At 41.4% G+C, this 20,702-nt stretch overlaps 1 protein-coding gene and 1 long non-coding RNA gene across 3 annotated transcripts in view; one reads left to right on the top strand and one right to left on the bottom strand.

The window, feature by feature from the left end:
• Positions 1 to 493: 493 nt before the first annotated feature.
• On the bottom strand, positions 494 to 15,974 carry LOC134297998 (uncharacterized). The gene is made up of 2 exons (XR_010004961.1): positions 13,917 to 15,974; positions 494 to 10,914 (listed from the first exon to the last, which is right to left on the bottom strand). It is a non-coding gene; the product is annotated as an uncharacterized LOC134297998 (long non-coding RNA).
• Positions 15,975 to 16,124: 150 nt separating this feature from the next.
• The window catches only part of lancl3 (LanC like family member 3), a 42,159-nt gene continuing 37,581 nt past the window's right edge, over positions 16,125 to 20,702 (top strand). The window contains exon 1 of one of the 2 annotated variants that reach the window (XM_062977199.1): positions 16,125 to 16,996. In XM_062977199.1, the coding sequence (XP_062833269.1) occupies positions 16,397 to 16,996 (600 nt within the window). In that variant the 5' untranslated portion in view covers positions 16,125 to 16,396. The remainder of the gene's footprint in view (positions 16,997 to 20,702) is intronic. The other variant, XM_062977198.1, reaches the window with a different exon arrangement.

Below are 20,702 nucleotides of genomic sequence, written 5' to 3'. Positions count from 1 at the left end.
GTCCCCAATTGAGATATTCTTCTTCTTTTTGCTTTCAAGTTAAAAACGTGTGTGTGTCTCTTCCAATGATGCACCACAGTCATTCTTTGAATGCAGAGGCTGTCCTGAGAAAATAATTTTCAAATGTTATGCTAATATAGTCACTGCAAGCAACATGTTTTTTGTTATTAGGTTTGTTTAATAACAAATCTATACCGTATCTCAAATATTGCTTGCATTCCTCACAAAGATATTCCTTCCAGTATTTTCAAAGTATTGTACAATTTGCTAAAGGACATTAGTGAGTTTTAGCTGTATTAAATGCAGAGCTAAATATGGTACATACTGGAGGAAAAATATATTAATTCTGCTTCAGATTTCTGAAGGCAATAGCAGAAGGTGGGGATTTACTGTGGTCAACGGAAGAGGACTTAAAATAAAAAATGCTCTCCATCCATTCCATGGTTTTGTTTGAGATCTGAGCTTTCCTTGACTGCCCTTACACACATATGTATTTAATAATAACAACAACTTTATTCTTTTATCCTGCCCCATCTCCCTGATGGGACTCGGGGTGGCTCACATGGGGACCAAGCCCAACAATATACAATAAAGTACAACAATATAAAATACATACCAATCACAGAAAATTAATACATCAAAACTATAAAACAGAACATCACAAAATAAAAGTGTAGCCAGTGGCCACGGGCAACATAATGGCACTTCAATCTTCAATCTTGGAGGAGAGGAATAAAATTATAAATGTGCAATATATTAGGAGTACTATAGAACACAACATTTAAACCCCTTATTTTCTACTCCTTCCTTGCAACAGCTAGTTTAAAACCAGATCTGCCATTTTCCTGGCTGAATATATACCGTATATCAAATAACAGCGTACTTTTTGCCAATTTTTATATTCTCCCATGGTGAAACTAAGAATGAAAATATTGTATTTTTTCAGCTAAAAGTCAAATATATAGATCAAACACAAGTACTTTAAGTGGTCTCTATGTGCCCAATTTTTTAAGCCACAACATTTATTACTACACGGTCAGCGGGTGTTCTTTAAAAAAAAAAATCACCTGCTAGCAGTTAAATTATTACATGTAAAACTTCATTAACCCAAATCTGAAGAATAAGTGATAGCTTTCACAATAATACATAGAAATTGGAAATGTGAAAGCATGTACTCGAGTCCCATCTAGTTTTTTGAAAGGTGCCCTTCAAAGTTAGTGTTCTCCTGATTTCTTGAATTCAGAAATGTTTTGCTTAATGCACTAAATTTAATGTGTTGTCGAAGGCTTTCATAGCTGGAATCACTGAGTTGTTGTGAATTTTCCAGGCTGTATAGCCATGTTCCAGAAGCATTCTTCCCTGATGTTTTGCCTGCATCTATGGCAGGCATCCTCAGAGGTTGTGAGGTCTGTTGAAAACTAGACAAGAGGGATTTATCCAATCAGTAATTGGGCCACACAGTTTACAGAAAACCTACACACATGAATAGAAACCTACATAAAAACTCCAAACATTATCCAAGTTAAAAGTAACACAAAGCCCTGGCAGTCCAAAAAGAATCTGAAAACCCCACCTCCTCCAAGGTGAACGGAACCACCTAAACTAGGCTCTACAGGCCAATGGATACTCCACCACAGACATCAGAAGAACAAGCCACGAGAGTAAAGACAAAGATCCACCTAGCGGAAAGGGTTCTTACCATACATCAAGGGAACCACGGACCACATAGAGAAGCTGATGAAAAAACACAACCTGCAAACTACCTACAGACCCACTAAGAAAATCCAACAAATGCTACGTTCAGCAAAGGACAAGAGAGATCCTCTCACCTCTGCAGGAGTCTGCCATATACCATGCAGCTGTGGACAAGTCTACATAGGAACCACCAAATGCAGCAATGCCCAAACACAAATCAAGGAACACGAAAGGCACTGCAAACTAATTCAACCAGAGAAGTCAGCCATAGCAAAGCACTTGATGAACCAACCTGGACACAGCATATTATCTGAGAACACAGAAATGCTGGATCATTCTAATGACTGCCATGTCAGTCTACAAAGAGAAGTCATTGAAATCCATAAGCATGTGGACAATTTCAACAGGAAGAAGGAAATCATGAAAATGAACAAAATCTGGCTACCAGTATTTTTTAAAAAACTCTAAAATCTGGACAGTAAATAAAGAACAACACTCAGAAGACAAGAGAATTCCAGACAAAAACAATCAGGGTCAGCTAACACCTCCAAAAAAAGAATTCCCCCAGGCAGGAAGCAGCCAATCCTTGAAACTGCAAGGCCATTCAATGCTAATCAAGGTGATCAATTGCTACATTAACACTTGTCTCAAACAGACAATAGATCTTTCTCCCACCCTGGACTTTGCACAGATATATACACCCCTCTTGTCTAGTTTTCAAGAGACTTCACAACCTCTGAGGATGCCTGCCATAGGAAAGAATGCTTCTGGAACATAGCCATACAGCCCAGAAAACTCACATCAACCCAGTGCTAAATTTAATTGGTTTCTATTGGCAGGTTTGCTATTCTATTCTATTACTGTTTTAACATGTATGATTTGACTCTTTTAAGGCCCATGTACACTGACTGTATAAAGCACCTCCAAGTTGACTCAAGAACGCAGTGGCCATAAAACTCACACAGCCAATGTATGCTGCAGCACAGATTAAATGGGAAGCAGCACCCCAGATCCAGGGTGAAATCAGCTATGCAAAATGCAGAACACATCTTAGATAACTACCTGGTGAAGGGCAGTAAAGAATCTGAAAGGGGGCCCAAGGGCATGGCTGGGCAGCAGGGGGCTAATTGACCCCTTGAAAGAGAGAATGGATTCTTGTTGTTTATTTGTTCAATTGCTTCCAACTCTTGAGGCAGACCAATATAGTATTCATCTTCTTTGCTTCAGTATCATACAGCCAGATCATGTTGAACTTGAAATTATTATTTTTTGCCCTTTTTTTAGTCCATCAAGATCCTTAGTAATTCTGTTTTTATCTCCCAATGTGTTAGCCTCCCCTTGCTGGTTTGTATCATTTTACGTCATTGATAATGTGGAAGACTGATGTTCTAGGACAGAACCCTGAAGCAGTACACCTAAGACCTTCCAATCTGAAGAGCAGCCATCTGAAGTTGACTCTTGTGAGCAGGATTTTCCAACCAACTATGAGAACATTCAACATTGTTTCTGCTCATACTTAATCATTTTGTGGATCAAAATATGATGAGGGTCCTTATCAAATGGTTCCCTGAAATCCAGGTAAGTGACATTCCATCATTTCCACCATCTCCTAAACTACGTAGGGATCCAACCCAAAAAAAGATAGAAGATTAGTTTGGCAGGATTTATTCTTGAAAACTCATTCTAACTCCTACTGATTACTGCATTGTCATCAAGATATCTGCAGACAAACTGCTATATAACTAATTACAATACCCCCCCCCCCCCATCCAGTTTCCTGGATCTTTCTTTTTGCCATCTCTCTAATCCTCTGGCACCTCACTTGCTTTCGAATATTTCTCAGAACTGATGGCAAGTGGCTCTACCAGTACATCAGCAAGTTCCTTCAATACTGGTCCTTAGATTTGAATTCATTTAGGTTCACCAGGTAATTCCTGATTAGCCCCTTATCAATCTGATTTGAATATGGATTCCTTGCCGAAGGACTCGGCTGATGCATAGTTCTCTTGTTTGGCAAAAAGGGACCATTCATGTTGATTGTTGTCAAATGAACTGGATGTAGCACATACCACTTATGTACAATAAACATACAGAGAAATATATTCCAGAATCGGAGGTGCTCACCAGGGTATCTCCATATGAGTCATAGACAATACAGGTTGAATATACTCTAACCAAAACTCTTTGGATTTGGGATTATTTTTTAGGATTTTGGAATACCTGTATTTGCAACACATGTACCTTATGAGCTATCTTGGAGATGAAGCACAACATTTATTGATATTTTAAAGAAACCTTTCACACATAGCCTGAAGGTGATTTTATACAATATTTTAAACATCTTATAATTGAAACCCAACTTTTTGTACATGTAACCATCAGAAAGCAAAGGTATCACTTTCTCAGCTTCCTATGTAGAAGAGTTTTGAATATGAAAGATTTCAACATTTCAGACGACGGACACTCAGTCTGTTTACAAGTGCATCTTTTTACATGGTTAAAACTTGACAAATACTTATTCACAACATGTAATATCTGCATTTTGTAGATGTCAGCTTCAAGAATAATGATGCTGCTTTTGTTGTTTTGAAACATTTTCTGATATTAATATAAATGCATTGCCTATTATCATATCCTCTGTTTCCCCCTTTTCTTCACCAATTCACCATTTTCTTTCTAGTCATAGTTTTAATAATCCAGTATGTCATAATATCTAGAGTGCTAAATCAGAAAAAAAAAAACAAGTTAAAATGACCGGCCTGCAGTGTGCCTTGAAATAGAATTCACCAGTGAAAATATCTTTGCATATATCAAAATGCAACTTGTTAGCTACAACATTACACTCTCAAATCTATTTTCATAAGATAGTTTGCTTGACATAATACTTGTAATCTATCATAACTCATCTCTGTGGAGAAAAGAAATCTGACATATCTGTATAGCATAACTGATATATTGCCTGTGGTGACAATGGAGGCTCAATCTATACAGACTGAATAATACATCCTTACCTCAGTTACAGAGCCCCCGATGGTGCAGCAGGTTAAATCGCTGAGTTGCTGAACTTGCTGACGAAAGGCTGGCAATTCGAATCCGGGGAGCAGGATGGGCTCCCACTATTAGCCTCAGCTTCTGCCAACCTAGCAGTTCGAAAACATGTAAATGTGAGTAGATCAATAGGTACCACTCTGACCCAAAGGTAACGGCATGCCATGCAGTCATACCCGCCACATGACCTTGGAGGTGTCTACGGACAACGCTGACTCTTCGGCTTAGAAAGAGATGAGCACCAATCTCTATAGTTGGACGCGACTAGACTTAATGTCAGGGGAAAACCTTTACCTTTACCTACCTCAGTTCCAATACTGTTGGAATACACAATGATCATGTCTTTAACGCCATAAAAACCCCAGTTTGCCTCATTGTTTTACTGCTGCCTTATATGAAGCATTCTTGACTGTTCAGTGGTGTGAGCTGCCCCAAGTCCCTTTGGGGAGAGGGGGCGAGATATAAATAAAGTTTATTATTACAGTAGAGTCTTACTTATCCAACCTTCGCTTATCCAACGTTCCGTATTATCCAACGCAGTCTGCCTTTTAGTAAGTCAGTGTTTTTTTAGTCAATGTTTTCAATACATTGCAATGTTTTGGTGCTAAATTCATAAATACAGTAATTACTACACAACGTTACCGTGTATTAAACAACTTTTTCTGTCAACTTGTAAAACATGATGTTTTGGCACTTAATTTGTAAAATCATAACATAATTTGATGTTTAATAATTCCTCTTTAATCCCTCCTTACTATCCAACATTTTTGCTTATCCAACGTTCTGCCGGCCCGTTTATGTTGGATAAGCAAGATTCTACTGTATTAAGCATTGTTGCACGTCCACCAGAATAGATTGAAGGCTCTCCAGACACAAGAAAGTTTAAAAAAGGGGGGGGGGGAGCTAAATTTTGTGTTGCATTTGGCCTAAGACTCTGGAAAATAAAATTCCCCATAATCCCAGTTTATCTCGTGTGTAGAAAGCCACTGAGCTCAAAGTGCACAAACTTAACAGCCTCATTACCCAATTGAAAGGCGTGGTTGTTATGTGTGTCCAAGCAGGTATCTTAAGACAACCAAACAAACTGGACGCAGACAGAATACATGAATGGATGCTTCACAAGATGTGAAGCTCTGCTCCAGGCTACAAAAAAATGAACATATTTGGAAACAAGGTATTACACCCTTACTACCATGTAAATTGTGTACTTCCAGGTATGCAGATAATGTTGCAAGTGTAAGTATCACAATTGTGAGGAAGTGTGTTAGAGCATGGATCACATGTCTCAGTTTCCTTTTTCTATCATATTCAAAGCTTTAAAACACAGTTTGAGAACACTTTGCAGAGTAACAAAGAACGGGATGTTTTCTTACATAATTCATGATGTTCCATGAGCTATTTTTATTTTACCCTTTGACTTTGAAGGTATTAAGAAATAGACCAATGCACTTACGAAATGAAAAAGTACAATACTTATTTTTATCCTGAGGTTCAGGTCTGCCAATTCTACCATATTCATATGCGGTACTGAGACTGAAAAAATTGCACATCGTATTTGATTTTGCAACAACATAATCGGTACAACAGAATGCTAAGTACATGAATGGGGCTGGGTATGAATTTTAAAAACCACTTTGAAAATGTTCTTGACACTTATAAAGATAAGTACTTCTCTTAACTAGATAAACCATCTTCTGTCTAGACTCTAGACACTAATACCTTCCCTCTCGACATACATATGGTTGTCTTTAGGGTTTTCCCCTTGCACCTTAGGTTTCCTCCACTAAGATCTGTTGCATTTATATGACTCCTGGCATTTCTTTGAGCTTGCACATAGAATGTGTGGTTGTAGAATAGCAATACAGGTGTTCCAGAGCTGCTTCTTGTATGGATATTTTAAAAAGAAGGATCGAATGGGTGATTCCAGGTGCTGGGCAACATCAAAAGATGTTCTGGAGTTATTCTATCTCTATCTTGATATTTTTTCCTGACTACATAAAAGCAGAGAAATAAACACCTTGTAAAATTCCATGAATAATCTGGGGTGATTATACAGCAAAAACCAGAAGCACCATGCAGTTAAAATAGTGGCAATATTTCTTAGAAGTGCTTAGGTAAAGGTAAAGGTTTTCCCCTGACATTAAGTCTAGTTGTTTCTGACTCTGGGGGTTGGTGCTCATCTCCATTTCTAAGCTGAAGAGCCGGTGTTTTCCGTAGACGCCTTCAAGGTCATGTGGCCAGCATGACTGCATGGAGCACTTTTACCTTCCTGCCAGAGCAGTACCTATTGATCTTCTTACATTTGCATGTTTTTGAACCGTTAGGTTGGCAGAAGCTGGGGCTAACAGCAGGAGCTCACCTTGCTCCTCATATTCGAACTGCCGACTTTTTGGTCAGCAAGTTCAGCAGCCCAGCAGTTTAAACCACTGCACCACCAGAAGTTCTGAGTTAAGAATATATAGAGAATTTCTTTACATAATTTAGTAGTTTGAGTGTTGCACTAGGATGATGGAAGACCAAGGTTCTAATGCCCACTGACTGACCTGGAGCAAATTACATTCTATCTGTGAAGAAGGTAATGGCAACCCTTCTCCAAATAAATCTTGGCAAGAAAGTTCTGTGACAGAGCTGCCATAAATCACAGTTGATTTGAAGGCACATAACAACAACAGTACAGTTCCTTCTGAATTCATACGCCGCACTCTGCCCCCCAAAAAACTCATAACAGTCCCTCCACTGCTCATCCCTGTTTCTAAAACCAGGCATAGTCTTGTTATAAAGGTGGCTCCGAGCACAGGAGTTTTCTCTAGTAAGAAGCTATTTTAATTAGACATTTAGAAAAGCTTCCACTGACACTCTGAATGCCAAACATGTCTTAACACCTGCAGAGGTTCGGTGTTGTCTGACTTGAGGCTGAGAAGAATGTTCAATGAGAAGCTGATTTGAAATGAATCACTAATGGCAGATTAAACTGTCTGATTGCAAACAAGACTTAAGAAAAAAAATTAATATACATCTCTCCCAATATATCACTGTTTTAAACAGAAGTTTACTGCCAAAACAGGAATAATAATTTAGTCATCTCTGTTTCATGATTTTGCATATAAGATGGAAAAATATGTTAGAGTAGGAGTTGTACATTTTCTGTCCATTCTATTTTTGGTACCAATTATGTATCAGCTTGTTTATGGGATTAGCTCAGCATTCCAGTACTAATTTTGTAAGATGGAACTTAAAAGACCACTCATTGCTGAGATGAAACAGAAGAACACCATGTGCAATACATACATTATTTTAAAAGCCTAACATTTCCTGTGCCAGGGATTGTTGGCTATGATATCAGCAGACAAAGTTGATAAAATCAAGATAAATATTTCAAACTAAAACTCCTTATTTTTATTCTGAATAATTTTTGATAATAAATAATAAATAAAAAGTGTGTTAGTCTTATTTTTAAAAAGAAATAGCATATAGATGAAGCAGTCTTGAATTCATATGTAAATGATTTATCATCATAGTAAAGGTAAAGGTTTTCTCCTGACATTAAGTCTAGTCGTGTGCGACCCAGGGGGTTGGTGCTCATCTCCTTTTCTACGCTGAAGAGCTGCTGTTGTCTATAGACACCTCCAAGGTCATGTAGCTGGCATGACTGCATGGAGCGCCATTACCTTCCTGCTGGAGTGGTACTGATTGATCTACTCACATTTGCATGTTTTCGAACTGCTAGGTTGGCAGAAGCTGGGGCTAACAGCAAGAGCTCACCCCGCTCCCCAGATTCGAATCGCTAACCTTTTGGTCAGCAAGTACAGCAGATCAGAGGTTGAACCCATTGCGCCATCAGGGGCTCCATCATATTACTGTAAAAATAAATCCATTCAAATAAGAAAATTGCATGGATATTTTAATCATTTCATTGAAAGAAGAATAGATATAAATGTCATAATATAGACTGCATCTTCCTCATATTTTATATCAGAGTGGCCAAGTATGCAAACCACAAGTGCCAGTTTTTGCATTGGACCCCAAAAATAGTAAAAATGCAACCAAAAGTTATTTTTGTTGCATTTTCTTGGTTTGCTGTGATCTGCCATTTCTGCCAATTGGATATGATTTGCTATTCCTGGAAATGTCACAACCAATTTGGGAAGAGAAAAAGCCTTGAGGCTGAAAAAAAAGGCTTTGGGGTCCACATGCAAGTTAATAGTTCTCATCTTTCTTTTATGTGATGATAGATGTTGTCTAAGTAGTATCTTAATTAAAAACTACAACACAGGCCCTTCTACACTATCCTTATATCCCAGGATCTGATCCCAGGTTATCTGCTTTGAACTGGATTATATGAGTCTCCACTACCATATAATCTGGGATGAGAAGATTATAGGGTAGTGTAGAAAGGGTCACAGATAAGCATACATTTCAAACAGTGTTTCTCAACCTGGGGGAAATATGCAAACAGAACTGACCGCAGATGGATGGGAAGTAATCAGCTAGTCAGCCATATAAACTGTATTGCTGATTAGTCACATGTTCACTGACTGCCTCGTCTTCTGCAAGTATATTTTGTCTATTGCTGTTTTATTTGCACAATTGCACTAAGAACTGTGTGTTGAGAGGGTGTATCTCATCCAAATTCACAGCAAAAATATTATTTGTTAATTGAATTTGGCAAAATTCAATCAACTCTCACAAAACATTTTACAAAACAGTAGGTCCTATCTTACTCACTGGAAGAAAAAAGTAAGACAGGACCTACTGTTTTTTAAAATAGGAACACTTTTCTGAGATGAGACCCAAGAACTCAATGTAAAATGCAGGGTACATACATTATTTTTAAAGTCTGACATTTCCTGTGCCAGGAACTGCTGGATGTGATGCCAGCAGACAAAGACAGATGGTGCCGTAAAAAAAAATGCAGAGTAAACACTGAATGATGAAAAATAAATAAAAGGACATGTTTTTAAAGTAGTGTTATTTAAAAAATAAATAGCATGTAAGTATATTGTAATGAAGCAAGCCCTTGTATTCATAAGTGAAAGATTTATCACATTGTTGAATAATAATAATAATAATAATAATAATAATAATAATAATTTATTTTTCTATCCCGCCACCATCTCCCCGAAGGGACTTGGGGCGGCTAACATAGGGCAATGCCCAAAACAAAAGCAGAATAAAACAATTACAACGAATATCAAAACAAAAACAATGATAACATCAATCAAAATAAAATAATAAATGCAACCATTTAAATAGCAAAACTCCATAGATATGTTAACAATTTGGCAATAACTTTATTTAAAAGTAAAATGTAGTGGGTCCTTGGTATCTGCTGTGATTTGGTTCCATACTAAAATCTATTAGGGTTCCTGGAACCAAACGGCAGAAGATACTAAGCCATGAATTCTCAAGTCTCATTATATTCAACAGTATAGTAAAATAGTGCCATTTATATAAAATGGCAAAATCAAGGTTTGCTTTTGGGAATGTTTTGGGTGGATGGGGGTAGATTATCAAGCCATGTTTGGCTGGATCCATGCATATAGAATCATGGCTATGAAGAGCTGACAGTAGATATCAAAGTTGGAATGTTGAGTTTGTCATTTTCAGTCTTTGTACAAATGTCAAGCTGGAAAAGGAATCATAACAATTTAATAATTGACTTATGTATCCAGAAGCAGTGATATTCAAGACAGCATATACACACAGAATCTCTTCAAAATCGTGGCTGATGTGAATTCATATAACCACTTTGACAAAAGTCTGCATCAAATGCGAAGAACAAGGCATGTTGAATTCTGTTGTTTTCAGTACTCTAAAAGAGCTCAATGTTGGCTTGAAGTAGTGGTAATTATACTGTAAGGTCATCACCAGTTAACACTCACAGTTCGTCATGTTGAGTCTGTGTAGCAAGTTTGTCCAGATCTATAGTCAGCTGGGTTCAGTGTTCTGTGAATATGGGTGAACTATAACTCTCCGATGCCTAGATCAATCACCCGCAAAGCCTGCCAATATTTACAGTTGGCCATGTTAGGTCTGTGTGCCAAGTTTGGTCCAGATCCATCACTTGCTGAGTCCAGTGTTCTCTGAATACAAGTAAACTGTAACTCTCTGATGCCAAGGTCAATCACCCACAAAACCTGGTGTTCAGTTGCTGATCAATTCCTCTGTTTGCTGTGTGCCATAGGAAAGGATAGGAAAGGGTTAAGGGAGAGGCAGTGGGCGGGGTCATGCAAATAGAGAAAGAAAGGAACACTGGGATGTGCTCGCTGTAATCTACAATGTCCTGGGAGGGAGTGACTTGGTGGCTCCTCAGCACTGGGAACTATAGTCTGTTTGTGGAGGTTGGAGGCTGTCTGTGTGAGCCGACACCTGTGTCACATACACACATACAGATTTTCACTTTTATTATATGTATAAATGATAATATTAAGAGTGGGACAACCAGTCATGAAAATACAACTTTATCTATTTTCAAGCAAAGGATCCAAAATTAGACCAGTCAGAGCTTAGTATTAATTTGGGAATGACGTGGACTGAAACTGTTGATGCAAATCTGTCCTAAGCTCTTCAAAGACTGTCTGGGTTTTTATCCATCTTGTGGCAATATGCCCAAGATTGTTTCTGAAGCTGTTTTGAATAGTAACCTTTGGTGCACTAAGCCATGTATGAATTTTTACACAGACAAAATTATGTAGATCTTTGATACATTCTAGATTGGTTCACATACATAAACATTTAACAATTAAATTCCTAATAGTTTTTAAACAGAAGATGAACTTCCCCATAAATTTAGAGATTTTCCTCTCACACATTTTACAGTCTCACAACAACAATAACAACCAGAGCATTAAATACATGCCTTTCCTCTTCATTTTAATTTATGTTAATTTCTTCCATCATTTCAACTAATATATTCAAAAATGCAACACATAAAATACGGTGATACAGTTATTTTGTCATGAATTGCTGGGTCTGGCTCAGCTTAAGGTGGGGAGGATTAGAAATAAAGCACTTGGACACAAAAATTAGCATTCATAATAAATTATTCATGATCTTAATGTTAACAATGTATTTAAAAGTACTGACTGATGAACAAATGCATTCATAACAGTGTTAGCTGGGGGGGGCATTAAATAAAGAGCTCTTCCATTCATAAAGTAACCATGAAGCCTGTGGGCTCCCAAAGAGTAAAAAACAAAAATGCATTATAACATGAGCTGTGAAGCTATAAGTAGCTGGTGGTTTCCGTTCAGAGTGGTGGTGAATTTGCTCCATTTTTTAGTTTGAACTCTAAAGGAGTTATCCATTACGCTGAGCTCCATCCCTAAAGCAGGTTAAAGATTACTATGGGATCAATGAATTCTTGTCAGTTGATGTAAAAGGATGTTGTAGCACCCATTAAGTAAATGAGAGAAGAGAGTTGATAGTATTATTATTATTTATAACCCATTACATCTTTCTAAAAAGAGACCTAAAGCAACTAAAAGCAATACAGTATGTAAATAATAGTATAAGCTTTCTTAGACTATAGTGCATCTACACCGTAGAATGAATGCAGTTTAAGCACCATGACTTAATGCCAGGTTAATTGGGATCAGCTCGTGTGCATTTTGTAGCCCCCCCCCCCCCAAATAGGTCCTACATTAAAAACAAGATTATATTTGAAATCTCAGTAAGAGAACTAATCATGAGTGATAAATGACTAACACACAGGGCTAAGAACTGTGTGACAGTCTTCTGAACCAAGACTATTTCAGAAATGCAAACAGCATAGATTCCCAATGCATGAACCAGAGAATTTGAGTAGCAAGTACAAATATATGCTTTATAGTACACTGAGTGAGTTTTCAGGAGTCTAGGAATGTCAGAAGGAACAATGGCAGAATTATCTTCTTTGTCCATCTGGGGCCCCATCTACACTGCAATACAAAATCCAGATGATCTGATTTGAACTGGATTACATGGCAGTATAGATTTATATAATCCAGTTCAATGCAGATAATCTGGATTGTCTGCTTCGATTATCTGAATTATATGGCTGTGTAGATCCAGCCTGGTTTAGTATTGCCAACTCTGATAAAAGCAAGCCAAGGGCTCAGGAAGAGCTATTCCCTCTTTTAAGTAGAGATGGCAAATCTGGGATGTGCTCATTATTGTGGCCCATAGTTCTACACCACTGATTCCTTCTTTTATTACAGGGCCATATCAGACTTTCAGTAAATGGATTTCTAAAAAATTTAGTACAGACGATCATGAATTTTAAAAGGAGATCAAATTTCATTTCAGTGATATCTCAGCACTTTACTGTGAAATTTGATATCAGAATATCTACCTCAGCAGGCCATTGTCACTGAACTGTATAAACCAAAGGTTTGCCAAGGAAAAGCCTTTGTGGGAAATGATGCACTTCTCTGGGTCACCTAGATACACAACTAGTGTACTAAATGGAGCTTTGTTAATCATTCATAGACTTTGGCAAGTTTTAAGACTATTTTTGAAACAAAATCTCAAAATATTACCTTTCTTTGAAAAATGAATCATAAAAAACTAGTGATGTTTCTATAGGCATTGGCCTATCTATGGAGAGGTGAAGTCTTGTCACCTTCTCATTTATAAAAAAGTGCAATTTACTTTTAGTATATATGCGCATTTGTGTCTAAAATGATTATTTTTTTGCACAATGCAAAAGGGCAAGGAAAAGGAAATGTGGGTTGAGGCAGATGGAGAAGGAACCTAGGTACACAGTTTGACATTTTTCAGTTGAATCCACACCTTTGTAGCAGTTGGCAAAGAGTGTAGTAGTTTTTGCAAAAATGCAGAGGAGTCTGTAGCAGCACCCTTCAACTTCAAGAACTGAGGACAATGTGGTTTGTGTTCTGATTGCTTCCCCACTCACCAAACAGTCCTTGGCTACATGAATTTTTTCCCCCAAGCTCAAAACCCACCTCAATGGACATCATTTTGGGACAGTTGAAAATGTCCAGGCAGCTGTGAGGAGGGCTTTGAACTACCTCCCAAGTGAAGGCTTCCTCCACTGCTATTAAGAGTGGCAGAAACACTGAAATTGTTTCTGCACTGTCTCTTGTTCTACACTATTATACCGGCTATTTCTAATTTATGCTGACTCTATCACTGAGTTTTCTTGGCAAGATGTGTTGAGAGAGGGCACTTACCTTCCTCTGAGGCTGAAAGACTGACTTCTGAGGTCACCTAGAATTAATTACTCAGGCGATCCCTCGCTGTCCGAGTATGAAGGCCCCCCAGGAGTAGTGTTCTGGTGGTGGATACGTAAGTGACTATGTACAGTAGAGTCTCACTTATCCAACACTCGCTTATCCAACATTCTGGATTATCCAACGCTTTTTTGTAGTCAATGTTTTCAATATATCGTGATATTTTGGTGCCAAGTTGGTAAATACAGTAATTTCTACATAGCATTACTGTGTATTGAACTACTTTTTCTGTCAAATTTGTGGTATAACATGATGTTTTGGTGCTTAATTTGTAAAAGCATAACCTAATTTGATGTTTAATAGGCTTTTCCTTAATCCCTCCTTATTATCCAACATATTCACTTATCCAACGTTCTGCTGGCTCGTTTATGTTGGATAAGTGAGACTCTACTGTAGTTCTATTCTTGACCTACATGTTCTTCCACAGTGAGGGCATTGGTTTCTAGGTGGAAGCCAGTCCTGGTCAGGGTTGGCTTGATGAGCCTTCCCCTTGGCACGTTTCTCCCTTTCACCATCCATTTGTGCCTCTTCAAATTCCACAGCACAGCTGGTCACAGCTAACCTCCAGCTAGAGCACTCAAGGGCCAGGGCTTCCCAGTTCTCAATAGCTATGCCACAGTTTTTAAGGTTAGCTTTAAACTCATCTTTAAATCTTTTCCTGTCCACCAACATTCCATTTTCCATTCTTGAGTTGGGAGTATAGTAACTGTTTTGGGAGACGGTGATCAGACATTGGGACAACGTGGCCAGTTCAGCAGAATTGATGATGTAAGAACATTGCTTCAGTGCTGGTGGTCTTTGCTTCTTCCAGCACATTGACATTTGTCCGCCTGTCTTCCCAAGAGATCTGTAGGATTTTTTGGAGGCAGTGCTGATGGAATCATTCCAGGAGTTGAGTGTGACGTCTGTAGACAGTCTACATTTTGCAGATGTATAACAGGGTTGGGGAGCGGAATGAGCGCCCACAGTTAGGCCCAGCTTCTGCCAACCTAGCAGTTCAAAAACATGCAAATGTGAGTAGATCAATAGGTACTGCTCCGGTGGGAAGGTAACGGCACTCCATGCAGTCATGCCAGCCACATGACCTTGGAGGTGTCTACGGACAGCGCCAGCTCTTCGGCTTAGAAATTGAGATGAGCACCAACCCCCAAAGTCGGACATGATTGGACTTAACATCAGGAGAAACCTTTACCTTTAACTTACCTAACAAGGTTGGGAGGGCAATAGCTTTATAAACAAGCACCTTGCTATCCCTACAATGTCCTGATCCTCAAACACTCTCTGCTTCATTTGGAAGAAGTCTGCACTTGCAGAGCTCAAGAGGTCGTGTACTTCAGTATCAATCTTGACTTTTGTGGAGAGGTGGCTGCCAAGTTAGCAGAAATGGTCAACATTTTCTAATGTTACACCATTAAGCTGCATTTCTCGTATTGTAGAGGTATTAGCTGGAGACTGCTGGAAGAGCACTTTGGTTTTCTCAATGTTCAATGAGAGGCCGAGCTTCTGGTATGCTTCTGCAAAGGCGTTTAGACTGGTTTGTAGGTCTTCTTCTGAATGAGCACTGACTACGATATCATCGGCATATTGGAGTTCTATAACAGGTGTTGTTGTGACTTTGGTTTTGGCTTTCAGCTGCAAGCCATTGCTATCCAAGACTGTTGCCATCATGTCATTGTGGAGGAGTCGCAGGATGTTCACAAATTTGTCAGGGCACCCGATTTTTTGGAGGATGGTCCAGAGAGCACCCAGACTAGGTTGTTCATGGTTCTGTGGGGAATCAAACCCTATCCTCAGTTGTCACAGTACAACACCCAAGCCACCACTCTTGGGCCCCTTTCACACAGCTGAATAAAATCCCACATTATATACTTTGAACTGGAATATATGGGGTGTGGACTCAGCTAATCCAGTTCAAAGCAGATATTGCGGGATTTTCTGCCTTGATATTCAGGGTTATATGTCTGTGTGGAAGGTCCTCGTGGAGGCCTGGCAGAAGAGCGTTCTCCTTGGCTGAGGCCTCGCTCCCGCGAGTGGGAAAGGAGAGCTGGGCGGCAGAGAATGGGAGGAGTGGGAGGTGCCTTCCTTGGCAGCCCTTTCTCCCGCGTGACAGCTCCCCGGCGCTTAAAGGAGAGCGGCTGCTTCTCTCCTTGTCCACACAGGAGGAGGAGGCGGTGGCGCTGACGCTGACAGGGAGACTCTTGTCTCCTTCTGCCGGCATTTCAACGTGTGAGGAGAGGAAATGCGAGGCGAAGAGGAGGGGGGAAAGCCCCCGAAAGCATAGCGCGCCGCCGTGGGTTTCCAAGCAGAGGGTCCCGCGGCTGGAGGCGGAGAAGGGTTGGCTCCCTGTCTTGTTTCTCGCAAGCCCGTCCGCCCCTCAGAGCCAAGGCGACCAAGGGGAAGGCGGAGGCCAGCTCTGGACCATGGAGAACAAGCGCTGCTTCCCCAACCGCTTCGACGACTACAAGGGCAGCCTGCTGGGCGGGCAGTGGCAAGACAAGGTGGTGCCCTTGGTCACGGCCACCGTCGAGCGCATCCTCAAGGCGCTGCCCGAGCCCGGGGCCGGCGGCGGCGGAGGAGGCGGCTTCGGCGGGGGGCTGTACAGCGGGGCGGGCGGCGTGGCCTTCATGCTGTACCAGGTGACGCAGAGCCCGCCCTTCGCGGCGGCGCGCGGTTCGTACCTGCGGGCGGCCCAGGGGCTGGTGGAGGCCTGCCTGCGCGACCAGGAGGCGGAGGAGGCGGCGGCGGAGGCGGCGGCAGGCGGGGAGCGCGCCTGGGGCGAGGCCGGGGACGACCCCCGCGCCGCCTTCCTCCTCGGCGGGGCCGGCCTCTACGCCGTGGCCGCGCTGGTCCGGCACGCGCGGGGGGCGCCCGACTGGGCCGAGCCGCTCGCCAAGTTCCGCGCCCTCGCCGCCCTCTGCGTCCCGCTCTGCTTCCGCCAGGGCGGCTCCGACGAGCTCTTCGTGGGCCGCGCCGGGTACCTCTGCGCCGCCCTGCTCCTCAAGCAGAAGCTGGCCTTGGAGGTACTCGCGCGTCTTCCTCCTCCTCCTGCTTCTCATAGTCTTCCTGCTCCTGCTCCTCTTCCTTCATCTTCTGCTCCTTCTTCTCCTGTACCACCTTCTCCTGCTGCTCCTTCTGCTTCTCTTCCCCCTCCTTTTCTTCTGCTCCTTCTCCTCCTGCTCCATCTTCTGCTCCTTCTGCTCCTACTCCTCTTTCCCCTCCTTTTCTTTTCCTGCTTCTTCTACTTCTGCACCTTCTTCTCCTGCTCCTTCATTTCCTGCTCCTTTTCTTTTCCTGCTCCTTCTGCTCCTACCACTCTCCCCCCTCCTTTTCTCCTCCTGTTCCTTTTCTTCTCCTGCACCTTCTTCTCCTGCCCCTTTTTCTCCTGCACCTTCTTCTTCTCCTGCTCTTTCTTCTCCTGCTTCTCTTCCTTGTCGTCTCTTTCTTCTCCTGCTCCTCTTCCTCCACAACCTGTGTTGTGATTTATCTCTGTTTTAACCCTGCTGTGCCCCACAAGGAGAGACGGGCAATACATAATAATAATAATAACATTGTGTTGTCAAAGGTTTCATGGCTGGAATTACTGGGTTGCTGTGAGTTTTCCAGGCTGTATGGCCATGTTGCAGAAGCATTCTCTCCTTACGTTTCACCCACATCTATGACAGGCATCCGCAGAGGTCGTGAGTTATATTAGAAAGGAGGAAAGTGGGGTTTATATATCTGTGGAAGGTCCACGGAAGGAACTCTTGTCTGAATAGCAAGGCTATTCAATGCTAATCAAGCTGGCCATTCACACTTGTTTCAGGCAGACAAGAGTTCTTTCTCCTGTCCTGAACATTCCACAAATATATAAACCCCACCTGCCTAGTTTCCAACAAACCTCACAACTTCTGAGGATGCCTGCCATAGAATCCTTTGCCCTGATTGTTTCATGTCTGGAATTCTCCAGTTTTCCGACAGTTGTTTTTTTTACTTTCCTGATTTTAGAGTTTAGAATCAAGGAAAATGAAAGGCACTGTAGACTAACTCAGCCAGAGAAGTCAGCCATAGCAGAGCACTTGATGAACCAACCTGGACACAGCATATTATCTGAGAACACAGAAATGCTAGACCACTCTCACAACCACCATGTCAGACTACACAGAGTAGCCATTGAAATCCACAAGCATTTGAACAATTTCAACAGAAAGGAGGAAACCATGAAAATGAACAATATCAGGCTACCAGTATTTTTAAAAACTTTAAATTCAGGACAGTAAATAAAGAACAACACTCAGAAAATGGAGGAATCCCAGGCATGAAACAACAGGGCCAGCTAACACTTCCCAACAAAGAATTCCCCCAGGTAGGAAGAAGTCAGACTTTGAAGCTGCAAGGCCATGTAGTGCTAATCAAGCGGGCCAATTGCACCATTCACACTTCCCTCAAGCAGATGACAGGTTTTTCTCCCACCCTGGACCTTCCACAGATATATAAACCCACTTGCGTAGTTTTCCAACAGACCTCACAACCCCTGAGGATGCCATCGATGTGGGTGAAACATGGCCATACAGCCCAAAAAACTCACAGCAACCCTGCACCTCTTTTTCCTCCCCTCCTGCTGCTCCTCTCCTGCTCTTCTACTTTTTCTTCCTGCTCCTCTTCCTTTAGCTTCCCTCCTCCTTTCCTCCTCTCCTATCTCTTTTTCCTTCTTCCTCTCCTCTTTTTACTCCTGCTTCTCTACTTCTCTAGTTTACTGAGTGACTAGAGCTGAGGATTTTAAATGCTCATTCCTAAACTCCAGGTGAGAGTGAGCATGCTGTAGTAGTGCGTTCACTGTTGGGCTATGGCTCTGTAGTCCAAGGTTCAGTCCCCTGCTCAGCCATAGACATCCGTTTGGTGACCTTAGGTGAGTCATACACTCAGCCCAGAAAAACCCATGACAAGTTCACCTTAAAGTCTCAACAAGTAAAAAATGACTTGGAAGGCACAAGCCAAGCTTCAAATCCCTTGGACCGAATTGAAGCAATTAAAGTGGGACCGTAATTATGTGATCAAGTAGTTTGCAAAGTCTTTTGTGTTGTCAGGCTTGAAATAATTTCTCTTTCCTAAGTTATGTTTTGCTCCTGTTCCAATATTTTGCATACAGAGAAGGATCAATTGTTTTGTTTTGTTTGTGAGGGAACCAGTGTGCAGAAGGGTAGCCGGTGACCATGAAAATGATTTCTTTCATTCTTAATAAGTGTATGTAATGGTCCTAGTTTGAGATCCGGAGATTGTGGATGTGGATATATGTTGCTTGGAATTCCGTATGAGAGATATGTATCAATTAACATCTGAGTTATCTTGCTAATCAGAGAAACCCAGACTTCTCTAATCCCTATTTACTGGGTAATAGCCACTGCCCTCAGTGGAGATCTACACCCTGGTTGTTTGGGAATCAACTGTGAAAAATCCCTGTGGTAGCAGACAGAAGCAGGATTCATGGCACAATTGCTTCAAGTGCTAGAGATGATTTGCGCTTGGGGAAGTGGAAATATCAGCCAGCTATTTCTTGATTGATAGGGTCTGCTTCCTGGTAAATGCCAATTGGGGTATTTTCATGGGGCCTATGTAGTCCTTAAAATAGGAACTAAAAAGTGATCATGAATATGTAATAGTCATAAATGCATAACTCTGTATTATGTATTCATAGCTACCATAGAGAATTTGAACTGCTATTTATTTAAAACTAGCTTGGGGACCGGCGATGCATGGGTTATTTGAAAAAGGCATTGTTTGTTTTTGAATGTTAGGTATTCAAAAATAGGTTTGGTGTAGGTGAACTACAATTCCCAGAATCATGGGTTAATCCTCCCCGAATGCTGCCAGTATTCAAAGTTGGCCATTTTGGGTCTGTTTGCCAAGTTTGGTCCAGATACATCATCGTCTGGCTGCAGTGCTGTCTGGATAAGAGTAAACTACAGCTCCCAGATTCCAAGGGAAATTACCCCCAAGCCCCACCTGTATTCACAGTTGGCCATGTTGGCTCTATGTGCCCAGTTTGGTCCAGATCCGTTGTTGGTCAAGTTTAGTGTTCTCTGGATGAGGGTGAACTACATCTCCTGGATTCCCAAGGTAATCTTCCTGAAATACCTGCCAGTATTCACAGTTGACCACGTTGAGACTGTGTACCAAGTTTGATTGCAGGTGAACAATAACTCTCAGTACCAACAATGGCTATAAATCTAGGTGAATTCCCCCCAAATCCCTCCAGTATGTTCTGTTGATCATGGGGGTTCTGTGTGCCAAATGTGGGCCAGGTCCATTGTCAGTAGGGGCTCACAGTGCTCTGACTTGGTGCAAGGTGAACTACAACTTCCATCATGTGGAGTCAATCCCATAAACCCCTCCAGTTATGTTTAGATGCTGCTCAGTTCTGCTGTGTTATGCAGACAGAGTTGAAAAGAGGAGGAAAGGGTTAAGGGAGAGGCAGTGGGCAGGGTCATGCAAATTCCGCACCCATGGAGAAAGTAAGGAACACTGGGATGCCTACCTGAGATGGAGGAAACACATAAAATGTAGGATGAAATGGTCCCTGAATAAAAGCACTCCTTGGGTGGTGGGCCATAGTGTTTGGGGAGGAAATTGGCAGGGTTTGAGCTACACGTTCATGGCTCTCACTATAACTGCAGTGTCAGTGGAGGGAGGGCCTTTGGTAGCTCCTCAGCAATGTGGGTTATAGCTGTTTGTGGAGGTGGCAGCCTGTCA

Source organism: Anolis carolinensis, chromosome 3 (assembly GCF_035594765.1).
Source record: "Anolis carolinensis isolate JA03-04 chromosome 3, rAnoCar3.1.pri, whole genome shotgun sequence".
NCBI lineage: Eukaryota > Metazoa > Chordata > Lepidosauria > Squamata > Dactyloidae > Anolis > Anolis carolinensis.
Note: the sequence above shows the minus strand (reverse complement) of the source record. Positions and strands in the feature narration are given on the sequence as shown.